The 18,725-nt window shown below is 51.6% G+C and overlaps 1 protein-coding gene across 1 annotated transcript; it reads right to left on the bottom strand.

Annotated features, from left to right (window-relative positions):
• Positions 1–3,032: 3,032 nt before the first annotated feature.
• Positions 3,033–5,567, bottom strand: MESP2 (mesoderm posterior bHLH transcription factor 2). Its single transcript, XM_070358189.1, has 2 exons — positions 4,734–5,567; positions 3,033–3,613 (listed from the first exon to the last, which is right to left on the bottom strand). Exons 1-2 carry the CDS (start codon positions 5,565–5,567, stop codon positions 3,344–3,346), a joined length of 1,104 nt encoding a protein of 367 aa, XP_070214290.1. The 3' UTR covers positions 3,033–3,343.
• Between the last annotated feature and the right edge of the window lie 13,158 nt (positions 5,568–18,725).

Raw genomic sequence — 18,725 nt, 5'->3', positions numbered from 1 at the left:
ACCTACTGACCTGGGGAGTTCCTCTTTCACTATCCTATCATTTTGCCTTTTCATACTGTTCATGGGGTTCTCAAGGCAAGAGTACTGAAGTGGTTTGCCATTTCCTTCTCCAGTGACCACATTCTGTCAGACCGCTCCACCATGACCCGCCCGTCTTGGGTGGCCCCACATGGCATGGCTTAGTTTCATTGAGTTAGACAAGGCTGTGGTCCTTGTGATTAGATTGACGAGTTTTCTGTGATTATGGTTTCAGCGTGTCTGCCCTCTGATACCCTCTTGCAACACCTACCATCTTGCTTGGGTTTCTTACCTTGGACATGGGGTATCTCTTCACAGCTGCTCCAGCAAAACACAGCTGCTGCTCCTTAACTTGGACGAGGGGTATCTAATGTGGAAGCGATCCTCCATTTGGGGATGTGGTAGTTACCTGCTCGTCACCTGACCGCTCACAGCACTGGCGTTCACAACACCTGTGTGGCTGGAGGAACTATGTCCGGAGGGACAGGCAGAGCCAGAGACCTGTTTGCAGGTGGTAGGCAGAACAGGAGGTGACTAGAAGTCCAGTTGCTGTCTCAGTCCAGAGCTTTGTCTACAGGTGGATCCACCTCTCCTAGCCAGTGGGTGATGGCAAGTCCTTAAGATGAGCCAGAAGCAGCAGGGGGTGGTGCCCTCTCTCAACTCCCCACTCTCCAGGAGACTCCTCAGGAGGCATGTCCTCTGCACTGCAGGGTCACTGAAAGGCCTAGGAGAGGTACTCAGCAAATGTTCTGTCTCCTGTGGATGGTGCCTGGGTCCCCAGGAAGGTATGGGTAGGCCAGTCATCCCAGAGAGGAGACCAGCCTCCCCTGCAAGGCACTTCGTAGAGGTGCAGCCAAGAACAGCCCTGCCTGGGATGGAGCCATAAATGGAGGCAAGGGGCTGATGATCCTAAGAGGCAGGGCTGAGCCTGCACTCCCAAAGGGTAAGGACAGGGGTGGAGGGTTGACCTAACCCCCCTGGACCCTGCTTCCCCAACTCCAGCAGCAACTAGGAAGTGTCCCAGGCAATTCCAGCTGGGGTGACAGCAGACTTTTGCCTCTGTCTTTGTATCTCCCACAGGAACATCTCTTGAGGGGAGTTGGGAGAACAGGGTTACCAACTTCTAGAAGACACTCAGCTCTGGCTGCTGCTGGTGGGAGCTCCACTCCAGCCCCTGACAATGTCATTAGTGACTGGGCCAGGAAGTACTTCTCTCTGTCCCTATAAAGACTATGCCCAGATAGGTGGGAGCCAAAGGAAGGAGACGGGCAGTTATTCAGCTCCACCTTCTGTGCAGGTGCTGTGAGACTGTGTAGCCAAGACCTTGGGTCTTCTCAAGAAGGAAAGAGCACTGGACAGGGAGTCAGGGGCTTGAAGTTCCAACCCAGCTGAAGGGCTGGATAGAGTTCTCCTCTCTCTGGACCTGTTTTCATAAAAATGAAAGAGCAAAAAATATCCATTGCTCCTGGACCTGCGTGGGCCTCAGCCCCAGGTTCCGGCTTGATGCACTGAATCACACTCTCAGGGTGGGACCCTGGAACCAGATGACTCAACCTGTTATCAGGTGAGGGGACCACTGGACTGGAGCATCTCTGGGGTCACGTAACCCTATTCAGGTATTCCGTATTGAGCTTTTGTTGTTGTTCAGTTGCTAAGTTGTGTCCAACTCTTTGTGACCCCATGGACTGTAGCTCGCCAGGCTCCTCTGTCCATGGGATTCTCTAGGTAAGAATACTAGAGTGCGTTGCCATTTACTTTTCTAAGGGATATTCCCAACCCAGGGACCACAGCTTCTGCATTGATAAGCAGATTCTTTCCCACTGAGCCACCTGGGAAGCACTGAGCAATTACCATGCGCCAAGCCTAAGAACCCTGAGGGGTAGGGTTTATAACTGTCTCCACAGCTGAGGAGGCAGAGGCTCAGGGAGGTTTTGGAGCTTGCCCACGGTTAAACAGTTAAGAGTTGAATGAATGTGCACCCAGGGCAGTGGCATCCTGTGTCCATCTCCTTGCTGTATGCAACCTCGGCTGAGGTTTCCTCCTCCTCTGAGGGGGCTGGCAGCTCCTACAGAGGGCCCTGGGGTAAGAAACAGAACCCACTGCTGAAAGGTTGGGGGACTGGTCACCTAAACCAGTTCCTCTTTTGAGATGGGAAAGCTGAGGCACAGAGGAGTGACTTGCCTGGGGTCAAAGGGCGTATCAGCAGACAGCGGGTCAGATGGGAGGCCCTGCGTGTGGGAACCCACGCTCTGGTCTTCCTCCTGCCCCCTCTCTCGCACTGCACCATTAGAACGGCCCCCAGCCTGGCTCCATTACCATGAGGCTGCCACAAAGACCAAGGGAGGCTCTGATTAGGCTGTCTCATGGCAGCCCCAGTGAAATAATACACGATGCTGAGAAAGATTTAAGGCAAAAGGAGAAGGGGGTGGCAGAGCATGGGATGGTTGGATGGCAACATTCAGTGGACATGAATCTGAGCAAATTCCGGGAGACGGCGAAGGACAGGGAACCTGGCATGCTGTAGCCCATGGAGCTGCAAAGAGCTGGACACAACTGAGCGACTGAACAACAGCACATGGAGCCACGCACAAGCACCTTTTGGGAAACAATGTCACTAACTGTGAAAGAGCCCTGGGGGTCAGCAGGAATGCACCCAGGAGAATGGGAAAGGGCCGCGGTAGTGGGGTTGAGGCAAAGGGACAGGCCCAAGCGTTAACCCAGCTTGCCCTGCGGGCCAGGTGGAGCCCCTGCAGGATAATAACTGTCAAATTGGCAATTGAGGGCCTACATCAACCTCAGTAGGCCTGGATTCCCGGTGGGGAAAAGCAGCATGACTTACTTGTTCCTTGCCCTACGGAAATATTTCTCCTTTTCCAGAAGCAATAAAAACCCAGTGGACAGAGGAAAAACAGACCAAACCAATTTTTTTTTTTTTTATGAAGTACAAAATCTAAGCATATAGATTTCTTCTCACTCCCACCCCACCCACCCCCCACCCCCAGTCCACTCCCCTACCAGTCCCAGCCTGGCCAGCCACTGTGGTCAAGTAACCACCATCTTACTGCCACTCAGGCTGTGCCCTGCAGAGCACTGGACATTCTAGGGGATGTCGAGGAGTGGAGGGACTGCCCCAGCCCCGACTTCAGCCAGGGAGGTGACCTGGCTTTAAACACTGCTTCTATGAAAGACATCACTTGGAAAAGGGATCCTTGATAAAAGAAAGCCTGAATACTACTGAAGTAGCCGATGAGGTGGGCAGCCTACACTACAGACCTGATTCCTGGCTGAAAAGGGGGGTGGCCTTTACTATTGGCAGCCAAGGCCATTAGTAGAACATGCCCAGGTGCGTCTCCGCCAAATCTTCTTGCCAAAATTCAGGGCAGCCGCTGAGCGGAAGGCCTGAGTTCTGGGGAGGGCTTTCATCACTGAGCTGGAGGGCAGGGCCTGGTCCCTGGTCCTCCGAGTTGGGCAGCACCTCTGCAGTGTGGCTCCAGCATCCCCACTGGGTCTGAGGCTGGAGTTGCTGGCAGGCTGGGCGGGGCAAGAGAGGAGGGGTTTCTGGCAACAGACAGGACTCCGGAGACACAGAGATACCCTGAGGGAGAGAAGAGCAGCAGGTTAGTGGGCCACTGCCTCAGGCCCTGAAATCCCGAACCTGAAGGTTGCCCATAGTGTGGCTGGCAGCTGCTGAACGGCCCCCGGGCCATAGATGCACTGAAGCAGTGGTTAAGGGTACAGGCTCTGGAGATACACTGCTGCTGCTAAGTCACTTCAGTCGGCTCCGACTCTGTGCGACCCCACAGACGGCAGCCCACCAGGCTCCCCCGTCCCTGGGATTCTCCAGGCAAGAACACTGGAGTGGGTTGCCATTTCCTTCTCCAATGCATGAAAGTGAAAAGTGAAAGTGAAGTCGCTCAGTCGTGTCCAACTCTTAGCGACCCCATGGACTGCAGCCTACCAGGCTCCTCCGTCCATGGGATTTTCCAGGGAAGAGTACTGGAGTGGGGTGCCATTGCATTCTCCAGGAGATACACTGTCAGGGTTCAAATCCCAGCTCAGCTTCTCACTAGCTGTGAGAACTCGTGCATAACCTCTTTTAGTCTCAGTTTTTTCCTCTAAAAAAAGGTGATGATGACAACAAAACCCACTTCATAGGGTTGCTGGAGGGCTGATGAGTTAATACACATTAAGTACTAAGAATGGGGTTGGGCACACAGTAAGCATTCAGTAAATCTCCTTTATCAATATGCTCTTTTATGAAAGCTTGAGGAAAACATGAAGGTCATCAGTTCCAAGCCCATCTACTTAGGAAGCCCCTCCCCCTGGGGCAGCCAGGCCTCCCCTCCATTCTCACTGCCCCCCACCTCCCGGCAATACGGAGCACCAGGAGGGAATTTCCTGAAGGCCCCTGCTACCTTCCACCCTGTAGTCTGAAAGCAAGTCTTAAGATTCCCGCCTCGTCCACATGGCTGTGAAGGCGTTTAGGTAGAGGTGGGGGTGGACTTAACTTTCCAGGGCCCCACCCGTCTCCCCAAGGAGGTTAGGGTCCTCTTCATCCCTCCGCTTCAGCTTCTCTCCATCCCTAATCAGGATTAGGTAATCCGGGATCTAAAAGGCATGAGATTCTCGGGAGACCAGAGTTTACTCACCCCCTCCGTTTCCAATCGAAGCCTGGGGACCACTCCGAGGGAAGTGGCAAGAGCCTGAGCGCGCACCTGGTACACTGCAGCCAGCTCCAGAGACGCGGGGGGCGATGTCCAGGGGGTGGGCTGGTTCCGGGGCTCTGGGGGTGTCTGCATTCCACAACAGGCTTGAGGAGACGTCCAAAGGGCCGCATCAGGGGCTCTTCCTTGAGAGAGCTGCGGGGGAGACTGCATCCCGGGGCAGTAAGGGGGTGTCAGCCAGGGTCCCATGTCGGGGACCCTGCTCCCCAGGCGCTCGGGGGCCGCTAGGGCCTCGGGGCAAACGGGCGGGGACCTGCAGGACACCGCGGCACCGGCAGCCGAGCCGGAGCAGCAGCATCCTTGCCTCTGCGCCTCCGCGGGGCCGCCGTCGGGGCACAGCGCGCAGCCCCGAGGGGGCGCCGCGTCACTGCGCTGCAGGCGCCGGCGCTGCAGGCTGTCCTCGCTGAGGCCCAGCACGGCCGACAGGTGTCCGATATAGCGGATGGCCAAGCGCAGCGTCTCGATCTTGGTCAGGCTCTGGCCGGCGGGCGCCACGGATGGAGGCAGAAAGCGGCGCAGCTCTTGGAGGGCGCGGGCGAGCGTGCGCATGCGCAGCTTCTCGCGCTCGCTGGCGCTCTGCCGCTGCCCGCCTGCAGGCCGGGTGCGCGCTCGGCTGGGCGCCGTCGAGGCGGCTTCTGCGGCGCCGCGGGCTGCGGGCGCGGGCTGCGAGGGCCTGCGGGCGCGGTCGCAGGGGCATGAGCCCGACGAGTCCGAGGAGGAGGAGGCCGGGGACGTGGAATCCGAGTGGCCAACCCAGCCCCAGCCCTGAGGGAAGATCCAGTGGTCTTGGCCGAGGAGGCTCTGCAGAGGAGGGGACTGGGCCATGGCCGGGGCTGACTGCGGGCTCCTCGAGGCAGGCCGGGCCGGCCACCTCCAGGACTGAGCTTTTATTCAGACCGAAGGTGCGAGGTGGACCCCCGCCAGGTTGCGGAGAGGTGTCAAAACCCACAGAGCCCAGGGAAGGTCTGGGCAGGGGGGCCCTGGGAAAGCGGGCCCATTTGCGGAGGTGTGGATTCTGACTCCTCTGGGGGGTTCTAATGGAGGTCCCTGCTGCCGGGGGAAGTGTGGGAGGAACAATTCGCATCTGGATGGAGCCGCGAAGCTTCTCACCGTGTTCCCACCCACCCCGCCTCGTCCACTGCTCCGGTGTGTGCCCGGACCCTGACAGTGGTGGGCAGTGGCACCGTCTGGGGGCGGCCAGGCAGTCCCTCAATGACTCATGGACCCCTGCAAAGAGTGGCCGCCTCCCTCATCACCACCCTCCGGGAGGCTGTGCCCAGTAACTCCTACCCAAGTGCCTAAAATTGTGCGGGGTAAGGCGTCAAGACAAACGCTGCGGGACTTGCTCACAGTGATGGCGGGAGAGGGGGTTAAGGAGAGGAGCCGAGGTACAGGCGGACCCTAGGGTTCCCATAACCTGCACTTGCTACTTCGCCGAGTGATACCGAGGTCATCTCACTGTCCACAGTTTCTTTCCCTGAAAAATAGGACAGAGCCAGCAGCCCGGAGAAGAGACATGGAGTGTAGTGGGTGATGAAAATGAGGGAGGGTGGGCCCCCAGGCAGGCCTGAATCAGATCCTCCTTATTTGCTGTGTGACCTTGGGGAGTTCATTTAACTCCTCTGAGGCTCATCCTCATGACAATAATAACATAAAATACCTACCACCTAGGATGATTGCTGGTGCTAAATGGAACCGTCTATGGGACCACTTAGTAGAAGCCTGGCAAGTGGGCTAAATGTTTGCTACCATCATTTTCTAAAGAAAGTATCAATATTTATGTCTCAAGATGCTTGTGGGCATTAATCATTTAATTCATATTTGTTTAGCAACTAGTGAATGTCAGGCATGCCAGAGTGAACAAGATAGTTGTCTCTGCTCTCGTGGAATTTCAGTCTTACGGGGAGATATGTCAACATATAATTAGCAGCTCCACTGCTAGCTCGCTGTGTGTCCTTGGGCAGCTCTGAGCCTGAGCTCTTAAAACGGGAGTAATAATTATAGTATCTGCTCACAGGACTATTTTTACAGTCTTATAGTATAACCTTTGACCCAGTAAAGTTTAAAAGTGCCCACTCCTCAGCAATAATTGCAGTTTAAAGGAGGCGTCAGTGTTCTTCATATCTTCAGAGAAAAGGCTGAAATCCAAAGCTAAAGGCCAAGTGAGGAGCAGGAATGGTTGAGGTCTGGCCACAGAGGCAGAGAGGTCACAGCTGGGCCTTGAACCATGATTAGAACCTGCGTAGGGAGAGAGGCAGACAGGTAGAGAGCATTCTGAATATGGAAGCTGCATAAGCAGAGGCCTGGCAGGGGGACTTCCCAACGTGCTTCCGTGTGCCAAGATGATGTGAAGAGCACAAGCCTACCTTGACTGGGGCTAGGCTAAGAAGGTGGATTTTACTCCTAAGGCAAGGGCAGAAGTGTGAGCAGAAGTGTGACAAAAAAAAAACAAAACTCAGCATTCAGTAACTAAAAGTTAACGATGTTTCAAGAGTAGGTTAACCCGCACCAGCCTAAAGTTATAAATGGCCTTGTGGTATTTTTGAGACTGTTTAAAAATTAACTTTTAGTTACACTAATTATATAACAGTACGTTCTCTTTATAAGAAATGGAAACATAGAGCTGGAGTTCCTGTAATGGCTCCCCAGGGGTCATGTGTCCTTCCAGGCTTGGTCCCTGTGCTCTCCCAGAAACATTTGTATCCTTAGAAAGCACGTGGTATAAATGAGATAACATTATGGCAAGTTGTCTGTAATTTGCTTTTTCTCATTCAGCAGTGTATCTGAGAGCCTTCCATGTCAGGACCTGTTTAGCTGATGCATAGTCATCTGTTTAAATCTTACTGTGTAATTTTAACTGGAAAAAAAAAATAATGGTAGGAGGTGCAGATGAACCTTCAATGATGAAATTATATCACTTTCTCCTCAGAACTTAATTCTTTAAATATTGGAGAAAATATGTCCAAGTTACTACTCTATGATGAAATAATAACTGACATCGAATAAGACTGGTCAGGGCACCTGTTTTTAGTTTACTATAAATAATAAGGGCACATATTTAATTTGTCCATCACACAAAAAGAAGGTGGAATCAATCAACAATGGCCTTGATTTCAAACAGGAAAGAAGCAATTATGTAATATTTAATGATTTAAAAGGGTTTAAACCAAGGTTAAAAAAAATAATAATCCTGGGTACCTCCCTGGTGGTCCAGTGGTTATGACCCCTTGTTTCCAAGGCAGGGGGCATGAGTTCAATCCCTGGTTGAGGAGCTAAGATCTCACATGCTGCATGGCACAGCCAAATAATTTTAAAAATAATAATCCTTTTTTCTAAGGGGAGGGAGACTTAGAAAATAGTCAATCCTACCTACACTTTTAAGGATTGTGGATGTCCTGGAATGTGAAGTCAAGTGGGCCTTAGAAAGCATCACTAGGAACAAAGCTAGTGGAGGTGATAGAATTCCAGTTGAGCTTTTCCAAATCCTGAAAGATGATGCTGTGAAAGTGCTGCACTTAATATGCCAGCAAATTTGGAAAACTCAGCAGTGGCAAAGGTCAGTGGAAAAGGTCAGTTTTCATTCCAATCTCAAAGAAAGGCAATGCCAAAGAATGCTCAAACTACCGCACAGTTGCACTCATCTCACACACTAGTAAAGTAATGCTCAAAATTCTCCAAGCCAGGCCTCAGCAATATGTGAACTGTGAACTTGCTGATGTTCAAGCTGGTTTTAGAAAAGGCAGAGGAACCAGAGATCAAATTGCCAAGATCTGCTGGATCATCGAAAAAGCAAGAGAGTTCCAGAAAAACATCTATTTCTGCTTTATTGACTATACCAAAGCCTTTGACTGTGTGGATCACAATAAACTGTGGAAAATTCTGAAAGAGATGGGAATACCAGACCACCTGACCGCCTCTTGAGAAACCTATATGCAGGTCAGGAAGCAACAGTTAGAACTGGACACGGAACAACAGACTGGTTCCAAATAGGAAAAGGAGTCTGTCAAGGTTGTATATTGTCAGCCTGCTTATTTAACTTACATGCAGAGTACATCATGAGAAACGCTGGACTGGAAGAAACACGAGCTGGAATCAAGACTGCCGGGAGAAATATCAATAACCTCAGATATGCAGATGACACCACCCTTATGGCAGAAAGTGAAGAGCAACTCAAAAGCCTCTTGATGAAAGTGAAAGTGGAGAGTGAAAAAGTTGGCTTAAAGCTCAACATTCAGAAAACAAAGATCATGGCATCCGGTCCCATCACTTCATGGGAAATAGATGGGGAAACAGGGGAAACAGTGTCACACTTTATTTTTGGGGGCTCCAAAATCACTGCAGATGGTGACTGCAGCCATGAAATTAAAAGACGCTTACTCCTTGGAAGGAAAGTTATGTCCAACCTAGATAGCATATTGGAAAGCAGAGATATTACTTTGCCAACAAAGGTCCGTCTAGTCAAGGCTATGGTTTTTCCTGTGGTCGTGTATGGATGTGAGAATTGGACTGTGAAGAAGGCTGAGCACCGAAGAATTGATGCTTTTGAACTGTGGTGTTGGAGAAGACTCTTGAGAGTCCCTTGGACTGCAAGGAGATCCAACCAGTCCATTCTGAAGGAGATCAGCCCTGGGATTTCTTTGGAAGGAATGATGCTAAAGCTGAAACTCCAGTACTTCGGCCACCTCATGCAAAGAGTTGACTCGTTGGAAAAGACTCTGATGCTGGGAGGGATTGGGGGCAGGAGGAGAAGGGGACGAGAGAGAATGAGATAGCTGGATGGCATCACTGACTCAATGGATGTGAGTCTGAGTGAACTCCGGGAGTTAGTGATGGACAGGGAAGCCTGGCGTTGCTGCAATTCATGTGGTCACAGAGTCGGACGCGACTGAACGACTGAATTGAACTGACACTTTTAAGGATTAAAATAATGGCAAATCATTATTTATCCAAGGCTGCACAATACTTTAAAGATCTTGACATATACTATAGGAAATTTATGTAGATGTAACTCACAGTTATAAACAGGATTCATCAGGTTTCATGTATATTGATCTGGATTCTGGAGTGTCAAATTGAGGTGCTGTTGGTATTGAGTGCTCCAACTCACCTCTTTTCACTGCAATATAGTATTCATAGCATGCTCACACCATAGTCAGTCTCTCTTTAATGCACCTTTGGCGTGTTTTTAGTTTTTGCCAAAGAGTGCTGCTTTGTGCACAGGCAACTAGGTATGGAGTAGTGGAGTGGCCTTGTGATTCCCAGGAGGGAACAAGCCGGAGAGATCTCCTGTGAAAGCACTTGGTGAATTAGGGGAATTCACCATTGGCGGAGCCCTGCGTACTGTCCTTTCCTCTCTAGGATAGCCTGGCTTCCTTCTGTCTTAGTTTGGGTTAGTCCTAGAGCCCAGGCCTCAGGCTGACTGTGGGATGGCAGAGCACAAGTTCTGGGAGGTGAGGCCCTGGAGCTGGTCTGTTGTGGCCCCTGGCTCTTCGCTGGGCCCCTCAGCCAGGCTCCGGGAGCCCAGGGGCACACTGCTGGCCCCACTCAGCATTGGGAGGCAGTGTGGTTTAATGATTAGGAGCCTGGACTATAGAATCAGATAGACCTGGGTTTAGAGTCCAGGCTTCATCCTTTCTCAGCAGTCAGAACTTGAGCAACTTAACCTCAGTTTTCTTGTCTATTAAGTGGGGATTCTCATTTCCAGGGCAATTGTTAGTGCAAAAGCAAGATAACGCATGTCTGGGGACTTTCCTAGAGATCCAGTGGTTAGGACACTGTGCTTCCAACATCACAGGCATGGGTTCAGTCCCTGGTCGGGGAAGTAGGATCCAGCATGCCACCCGGTGTGGCCAAAAAATAAATAAAAAATAATAAACTTGTTTAAAAAATAAATCTATTCAGTCACTCAGTCGTGTCTGACTCTTTGTGATCCCCTGGACTGCAGGGTACCAGGCTTTCCTGTCCTTCACCATCTCCCAGAGTTTGCTCAAATTCATATCCTTTGAGTCAGCAAGGCCGTCCAACCATCTCATCCTCTGCCGTCCCCTTCTCCTCTTGCCCTCAATCTTTCCCAGCATCAGGGTCTTTTCCAATGAGTCAGCTCTTCGCATGGGGTAGCCAGAGTATTGAAGCTTCAGCTTAAGCATCAGTCCTTCCAATGAATACTCAGGACTGTTTTCCTTTAGGATTGACTGGTTTGATCTCCTTGCAGTCCAAGAGACTCTCAAGAGTCTTCTCCAACACTACACTTCAAAAGCATCAATTCTTCGACACTCAGCCTTCTTTATGGTCCAACTCACGTCTGTAAATGACTACTGGGAAAACCATAGCTTCGGTTATACGGACCTTTGTGGGCAAAGCGATGCCTCTGCTTTTTAATATGCTGTCCAGTACTCTTGCCTGGAAAATCCCATGGACGGAGGAGCCTGCTAGGCTACAGTCCATGGGGTCGCAAAGAGTCAGACACGACTGAGCAACTTCACTTCCCTTCACTAGGTTTGTCATAGCTTTTCTTCCAAGGAATCACTGTCTTTTAATTCCATGGCTGCAATCACTGTCTGCAGTGATTTTGGAGCCCAAGAAAATAGTCTCTCACTGTTTTCATTTTTTCCCCATCTATTTGCCGTGAAGTGACGGGACTCCTTAAAAGGAAAAGATAATGTATGTCATCACCACCATGTCATAGAGCCTTTGTTTATAAGTCTTTCTTATAGCAAGTTCGGGGCAGCAGAATGAAGTGGGTTAAGGACAAGATTGCATTGTGGTAAGACGGCTGACAGCTTCATCCGTGACCCCAGAAGATGGTTCCTTCCTCCCTCACTCTAGCACCAGGCCTTGGGCATCCTGCCCTAACCCCGTCCTCCAACTTCAGCCTGTCTCCATGGACCCAGCATGGGGTTTGTCCTCAGCAGGGCACTCCAGCTCCTGGCCCGTGGCAGGGCTCACCAGTGCTCCAGGGCGGAGGCAATGGAAGAGTTCTAGCTGTTGGAGCTGGAGTTGGAGCTTGGTTGGAGCCAACCAAGGCCAGAAAGCGGAGAATCTGAATCAGCTTCTCCTGGTGGACTGGGTCCTGGCCCAGGTGCTTTTCCCACTTGCTCTCTGGCCCCGAGACTCAAGCATTCCTCCTCGTGTGCTTGAAGCAGCCCCAGGTGCTGCATGAACAAGTGAGGTCTGGCCCCCATCCCCCAGGGGCTTCCAGCTGGGCAGTCTCCATTTCTCATTCATTTGACTTGCCTGGTGAAAGGAGGGACATCTATGGCTGTGTGCTGTTAGATAAGGTGATTAACTTTTGAGCCTCAGCATGATAGTGACACCAGTTTCACCCCCTTCCTTCCTGTGATAGGAGGAGGTGGTCTCTAGATCAGGGAACCATGGTCAGTAGAATGTTCACTAGTGTGGCAGACTCTTCTGGTTGTCCACACAGTGTCTGTTATTGCCTCTATTCTTCTTTCTTCTTTAATAACAGGGCTCTGTATTACGGAACGTGATGTGCCCAACTGAAAACTACATTTCCTAGCCTCACTCGCAGATGGAATCATCAATGAAATGTTAGGAGAAATATTGTATGGGGTTTCTAGGAAAGCTTTTTAAAGCAGAGAGGTACACTCCTCTGACTCTTACTCTCTTATATTGTCATCCTGGAAAACTTAAGTGATGGCTGGAGCTTCAGCAGCTTTTTTGTGACCCTCAAGCAATCTCAAGGACAAAAGTCACATCTAAGGAAAGCCTTCCTCAGTGATCAGTGCAAAGAAATAGAGGAAAACAATAGAATGGGGAAAGCTAGAGATGTCTTCAAGAAAATTAGAGCTACCAAGGGAACATTTCATGCAAAGATGGACACAATAAAGGACAGAAATCGTATGGACCTAACAGAAGCAGAAGATATTAAGAGGAGGTGGCAAGAATACACAGAAGAATTATATAAAAAAGATTGTCATGACCCAGATAACCACGATGGTGTGATCACTCACCTAGAGTCAGACATCCTGGAATTCGAAATCAAGTGGGCCTTAGGAAACATCACCATGAGCAAAGCTAGTGGAGGTGATGGAATTCCAGTTGAGCTATTTCAAATCCTAAAAGATGATGCTGTGGAAGTGCTGCACCCAATATGCCAGCAAATTTGGAAAACTCAGCAGTGGCAAAGGTCAGTGGAAAAGGTCAGTTTTCATTCCAATCCCAAAGAAAGGCAATGCCAAAGAATGCTCAAACTACTGCACAATTGCACTCATCTTACACGCTAAAGTAATGCTCAAAATTCTCCAAGCCAGGCTTCAGCAATATGTGAACTGTGAACTTCCAGATATTCAAGCTGGTTTTAGAAAAGGCAGAGGAACCAGAGATCAAATTGCCAACATCTGTTGGATCATCAAAAAAGCAAGAGAGTTCCAGAAAAACATCTACTTCTGCTTTACTGACTACACCAAAGCCTTTAACTGTGTGGATCACAACAAACTGTGGGAAATTCTTCATGAGATGGGAATACCAGACCACCTGACTTGCCTCCTAAGAAATCTGTATGCAGGTCAAGAAGCAACAATTAGAACTGGACATGGAACAACAGACTGGTTCCAAATCAAGAAAGGAGTAAGTCAAGGCTACATATTGTCACCCTGCTTATTTAACATATGCAGAGTGCATCATGCAAAATGCTGGGCTGGATGAAGCACAAGCTGGAATCAAGATTGCTAGGAAAAATATCAGTAACCTTAGATATGCAGATGACACCATCATGTCTAGAAGAAGAACTAAAGAGCCTCTTGATGAAAGTGAAAGAGGAGAGTGAAAAAGTTAGCTCAAAACTCAACATTCAGAAAACTAAGATCATGGTATCCAGTCCCATCACTTCATGGCAAATACATAGGGAAACAATGGAAACAGTGACAGACTTTTTTTTTTTTTTTTGGCTCCAAAATCACTGCAGATGGTGACTGCAGCTATGAAATTAAAAGACATTTGCTCCTTGGAAGGAAAGTTATGACCAACCTAGATAGCATATTCAAAAGCAGAGACATTACTTTGCCAACAAAGGTCCATCTAGTCCAGGCTATGGTTTTTCCAGTAGTCATGTATGGATGTGAGAGTTGGACTATAAAGAAAGCTGAGAGTCAAAGAATTGATGCTTTTGGAGTGTGGTGTTGAAGACCCTTGAGATTCCCTTGGACTGCAAGGAGATCCAACCAGTCCATCCTAAAGGAAATCTGTCCCGAATATTCATTGGAAGGACTGATGCTGAAGCTGAAACTCTAATACTTGGGCCACCTGATGCAAAGAACTGAGTCATTTGAAGAGACCTTGATGCTGGGAAAGATAAAGGTAGGAGGGGATGACAATTCAAAGATTGAAGAAGGGGATGACAGAGGATGAGATGGTTGGATGGCATCACCGACTCAATGGACGTGAGTTTGAGTAAGCTCTGGGAGTTGGTGATGGACAGGGAAGCCTGGCGTGCTGCAGTCCATGGGGGTCACAAAGAGTCGGAGACGCCTGAGCGACTGAAACTGAACTGAAAGAGATTCTGTTAGGCTGGAATGACTCATGAGATCTAATTACTAATAAGGTAGAATCAACAGAGCCCTGTGTACCCTCCTTCTAAGTTCAGGGTCAGGAGGCATCGTGTAACCAGCAGCAACTGTGGAACAGGCATGGTGGTCATTGCCTTCCAGGCACCAAGGGTATGAAAAATGTGATTCCGTTCCCGTTTTCAAGAAAAAGGGGATCTTTAATCAAGGAGACTTAGATGGTTAGATAGCATCGCGAACTCAATGGACATGAATCTGAGCAAACTCTGGGAGATAGTGAAGGAAAGGGAAGGGAAGGGAAGCCTGGCATGCGGCTGTCCATAGGGTCACAAAGGTCAGATATGACTTAGTGACTGAACAACGACAACAGATCAAGGAGGCAGTGGGCTCTTATTGCCTGTGTGGGGTAAGTGGCCAAACCTGGGGGCCACAGTTTATGAGGGCATGGGACAAACCTGGCTTAGGGGAGGGGGTTAGTGAGGGGACATGACGCTGGCTCACCAGAGAAATAGCTGAAGGACTCAGGAATGTTTCATGCAAAAAGGAAAAGACACAGGAATGTGAGCGTCGTCTCCAGGTGCTGGGGAAATACTCCAGGGAGAGTCTGAAGGAGATCACAGGGGCTGTCTTGTGGGGGAGTGAGTGGCCTATTCCTGGAGGTAATCAAGAAGAGGCCAGATGAAGGCACTTCCCTGGTGGTCCAGTGGCTAAAACTCTATGCTCCCAAAGCAGGGGGCGCAGGTTCAATCTCTGGTCGGGGAAGTAGATCCCATATGATGCAACTAAGAGTTCACATACCACAGCTGAAGACCCTGTGTGCCGCAACTAAGACCTGGTGCAGCCAAATAAGTAAATTATATATGTGTGTGCGTGTGCGTGTGTGTATTCTTAAAGAGGCTGGAAGAGTACACATAGGAGCTGGAGGGGATGGCTGCTGCTGCTTCTGCCAACACTGACCTAAAGTACCATAAAACGAGGTGCTTGGACCTGATGATCCCTGAGGACCTTTGAGAGCTGAGGGCAAGAATCAGCAGCTGTCCCCTCAGGACCCTGGGCAGTCTCGGCCTGGGAGCCACGGGAGACCTGGCTTCAGGACACCTTGGGCGGGGGGAGGGCAGAATGAGGCCTCACAAGCGTTTCAGCACTTGTGACACTCCTGCCCCTGCGCTTCTCTGTGCCTGCGGCTTGGGCTCAGCTGGGCCTGCTCTCGGGCCGGAACCACAAGGCCCTGAGTCAGCTTCGCTCACTTGTGTAGCACCAGTCAGCTGGGCACAGAGGGGCGGGCCACGCCCCGTCAATACTCAGATTATGAGTGTTAGTCGTTCAGTCGTGTCTGACTCTTTGTGACCCCACTGACTGCAGCCTGCCAGGCTCCTCCGTGCAGGCGATTCTCCAGGCAAGAATACTGGAGTGGGTTCCCATGCCCTCCTCCAGGTGATCTTCCTGACCCAGGGATCGAACCTGCGTCTCTTATGTCTGCTGCATTGGCAGGCGGGTTCCTTACCACTAGCGGCACCTGAGGCCCCTGTCCATCATCCCCTGATTGATGCCCCAGACCCCGGTCAGAGGAGAAGTGCAGAGAGGCCCAGGTTGGAGTCAGAGTGTGCTTTTAGCTCCGGTCCTGCGAGGGAGGGCAGGCCGTTCCTCTGGTCAGCCTGTGCTCGCTCAGTGGCTCAGCGCAGACCTCAGCGTTTCTTTAACCCCAGCCCTGCTCCCAGAAGTTCTCCACCTGCTCCTTCCTCCTGGGCAGGCGGTGCAGGGCCCTGGGGAACAGGCCTGGGTCCTGGAGCTGGTTGCAGGGCTGGCCTCTGCCCCACAGGTCTTCTTTCCTCCTGCGTCCCTTCCCGGCCCCGGGGTGGTTGGGTGGTGGGAACGTGGGGGTGTGGGGCAGGGAGACGGGCCACTGGGGGCTGCAGGGCCGCCGTGTGGTATTCTCATTACCAGCCAGCGCGAGGGCCAGCCCAGCCTCCCCCTTGGCCACGGTGGCTGCCTTCACACCTCCTGTTGCCTGTTGACACAAGGCCGCCTCCTCCAGGGCAGAAGGTGTCGACTTGGGAACCAGGGTGTGCAGGGGCCTCCAAAACAGCCCGGCAGCAGGTCCCCTTAGAAACCCCAGAAAGCACTTCAGGGTAGGGGCGGGAGGCTGCAGGCCCCCCTTGTGGGAGGCTCAGGGTAAAGGCAGAGCCTGTGTCCCTGTGTTGGTGGGGGTGGTGCGGTGATACCCACGGGCCTGCATGTGCCCCTTGCTCACTCCAGGAGCCCTGAGTATCCAGCCCAGAACCCTGGACACTCTCCTCCCGTGGCTCCAGGGATGGGCGTGTGACTCTGGGCATAGCCAGGGAAGCCCAATGACCAGGCCCTGCCAGGCAGAGCACCATCAGTGTCACTGGGGGTGCCCAGAGGCTGACAGCCATCTGGGAAGGGCATGGAGCAGCCCTGGGCACTGTACTCACCCTGACTGGGCCTCAGACGGGCCCGGCTCTGAGCACTTCCACACCCCACGGTGCCCAGCATTGCCCACATAAGTCTGTTCAGCGCTCAAACCCCAGGCCTGACAGCCTGCTATTCCCTGTCTTGCTGAGTGGGGAAATTGGGCCCAGAGAGGCCCCTTCCTTTGCTTTAGGGCCCCCCAGAACCAGAATTCAAACCCATAAAGGCCATGCACACCCCCATGAGGAAACATCATTTCTGACCAGGGGGCTGAGACTCGGGGTGGCGGGGGTTGGGGGAGGTGGTGGAGTCTCTGCTGCTCTCTGGGAGCTGAGAGTTGGAGGAGGAGAAAGACAAGTTGGCTCCAAGAGTCTGTGGGGGCCTGATGTGCTGGGAGGCCATGGGCGACAGAGAGGTGCTACCTGGCCAGGTGATCAGGGCAGGTCCTGGGAGGAAGGGAGGGCCCTGAAATTGTGGATTTTCTCCAAGTTGGGGTGGGGTCTTCCTGGCTGAGGGGAAAGGTGTGAGCCTGTCTGGAAGCAGGGACTCAGGGGTAATTGGGGCGATGCCAAGCCGTCTGGAGCCCTGGGACAGAGGTGGGGAGGGTGGGAGGGTGTGGACAAGAAAGTGGGAGCCGGGTGGGGTTGGAAAGTCCTGCTGAGTGAGGAGTTTGGACTCTTGAGGAGGCAGTGAGATCCCACAGAAATTCTGAGGAGGGGGAGGTGTTGGAAGGTAAAGAGATGGAGGTAGGAAACAGGAGACTGCGGTCACATCAGGGCAAAGGCTGTCTAAATAGGGTACAGGCAGGGGCCCTGGGAGTGGGCCAAGGATACCATAGGAGGTAATGTGGGAAAAGATGGATGGGGGTGCATGGGAGAGGCTGGGGCCACAGGCATCCAGGGAGTGCCCAGCAGGCTGAGGGCAGGGAGGTGCACGCCATGTTCTTCCTCCAACAAGAAGGGTAGGCCAAGGAGGCTGGTGTGGGAGGGCCTGCAGAGGCCCCAGGGTGGCCTGGTCCAGCTCCTGGGGCAACAAGTCTCAGCAGAGACAGCTCAAGCCTAGGGCCAGCCACGCCTGGGCTCAGTGCCCACCTTTTAGCCTCAGTCTCCTCATCTATGAAGTGGGTGTCCTTGCTGGGAGGAGTAGATATAGCATCATATGTTCATCATGGGGGACTCCAAGAGTATTGCCTGCCTGTCCTGCTGGAGAGGAGAGGCCATCTGTGGTCTTACAGCTCTTGGGAGGGACAAAGCGGGAGAAGGAGAGGCACTAACTTCTTCAGGCTCTGCAAGGGGAGAGCCAGCCGCCCCAGCCTGATTACCGAAAGCCTTAGGGGGGCCCGGGTCCACCATCTCTGCTACCGGAGTGCAAACAACAGAGGCAAGCGGGTTGCAAAGTCTTTTCTTCCTTCCCTCCCTTCCTTTTCTTTCTTTTCTAATTTATCAAACCAATAATAATCATTACACAGAAGTAAGACTTGGGCTTCTCTGGTGGCTCAGTGGTAAAGAACTTGCCTGCCAATTCAGGAGGCGAGGGTTCAATCCCTGGGTCAGGAAGGTCCCCTGGAGAAGGAAATGGCAACCCAGTCCAGTATTCTTGCCTGGAGAATCCCATGGAAAGAGGAGCCTGGTGGGCTACAGTCCATGGGGTCTCAAAGAGTCAGACATGACTTAGCTACTAAACATCAAGAAAGTATAGACAATCAAAATGAAGGGAATTTTAAAGCCCCCACTTCCATCCACCCAGAGAGGACCAGGGTCACACTTAGTCTATATCTCTGCATCCTAACCTTTTCTAAGCAACCCTACAAACACAGAACATGGAGATGGAAGCATTAAGGGAGCATACTGAGTTCTTTGGGCTTCCCAAGTAGCACAGTGGTAAAGAACCCACCTGCCAATGCAGGAGACCCAAGAGATGTGGGTTCAATCCCTGGGTGGGAAGATCCCCTGGAGTAGGAAATGGCAACTCACTCCAGGATTCTTGCCTGGAGAATTCCATGGACAGAGGAGCCTGGCAGCCTATAGTCCAT

The sequence above is a fragment of the Bos mutus genome, chromosome 21, assembly GCF_027580195.1.
Source record: "Bos mutus isolate GX-2022 chromosome 21, NWIPB_WYAK_1.1, whole genome shotgun sequence".
NCBI lineage: Eukaryota > Metazoa > Chordata > Mammalia > Artiodactyla > Bovidae > Bos > Bos mutus.
Note: the sequence above shows the minus strand (reverse complement) of the source record. Positions and strands in the feature narration are given on the sequence as shown.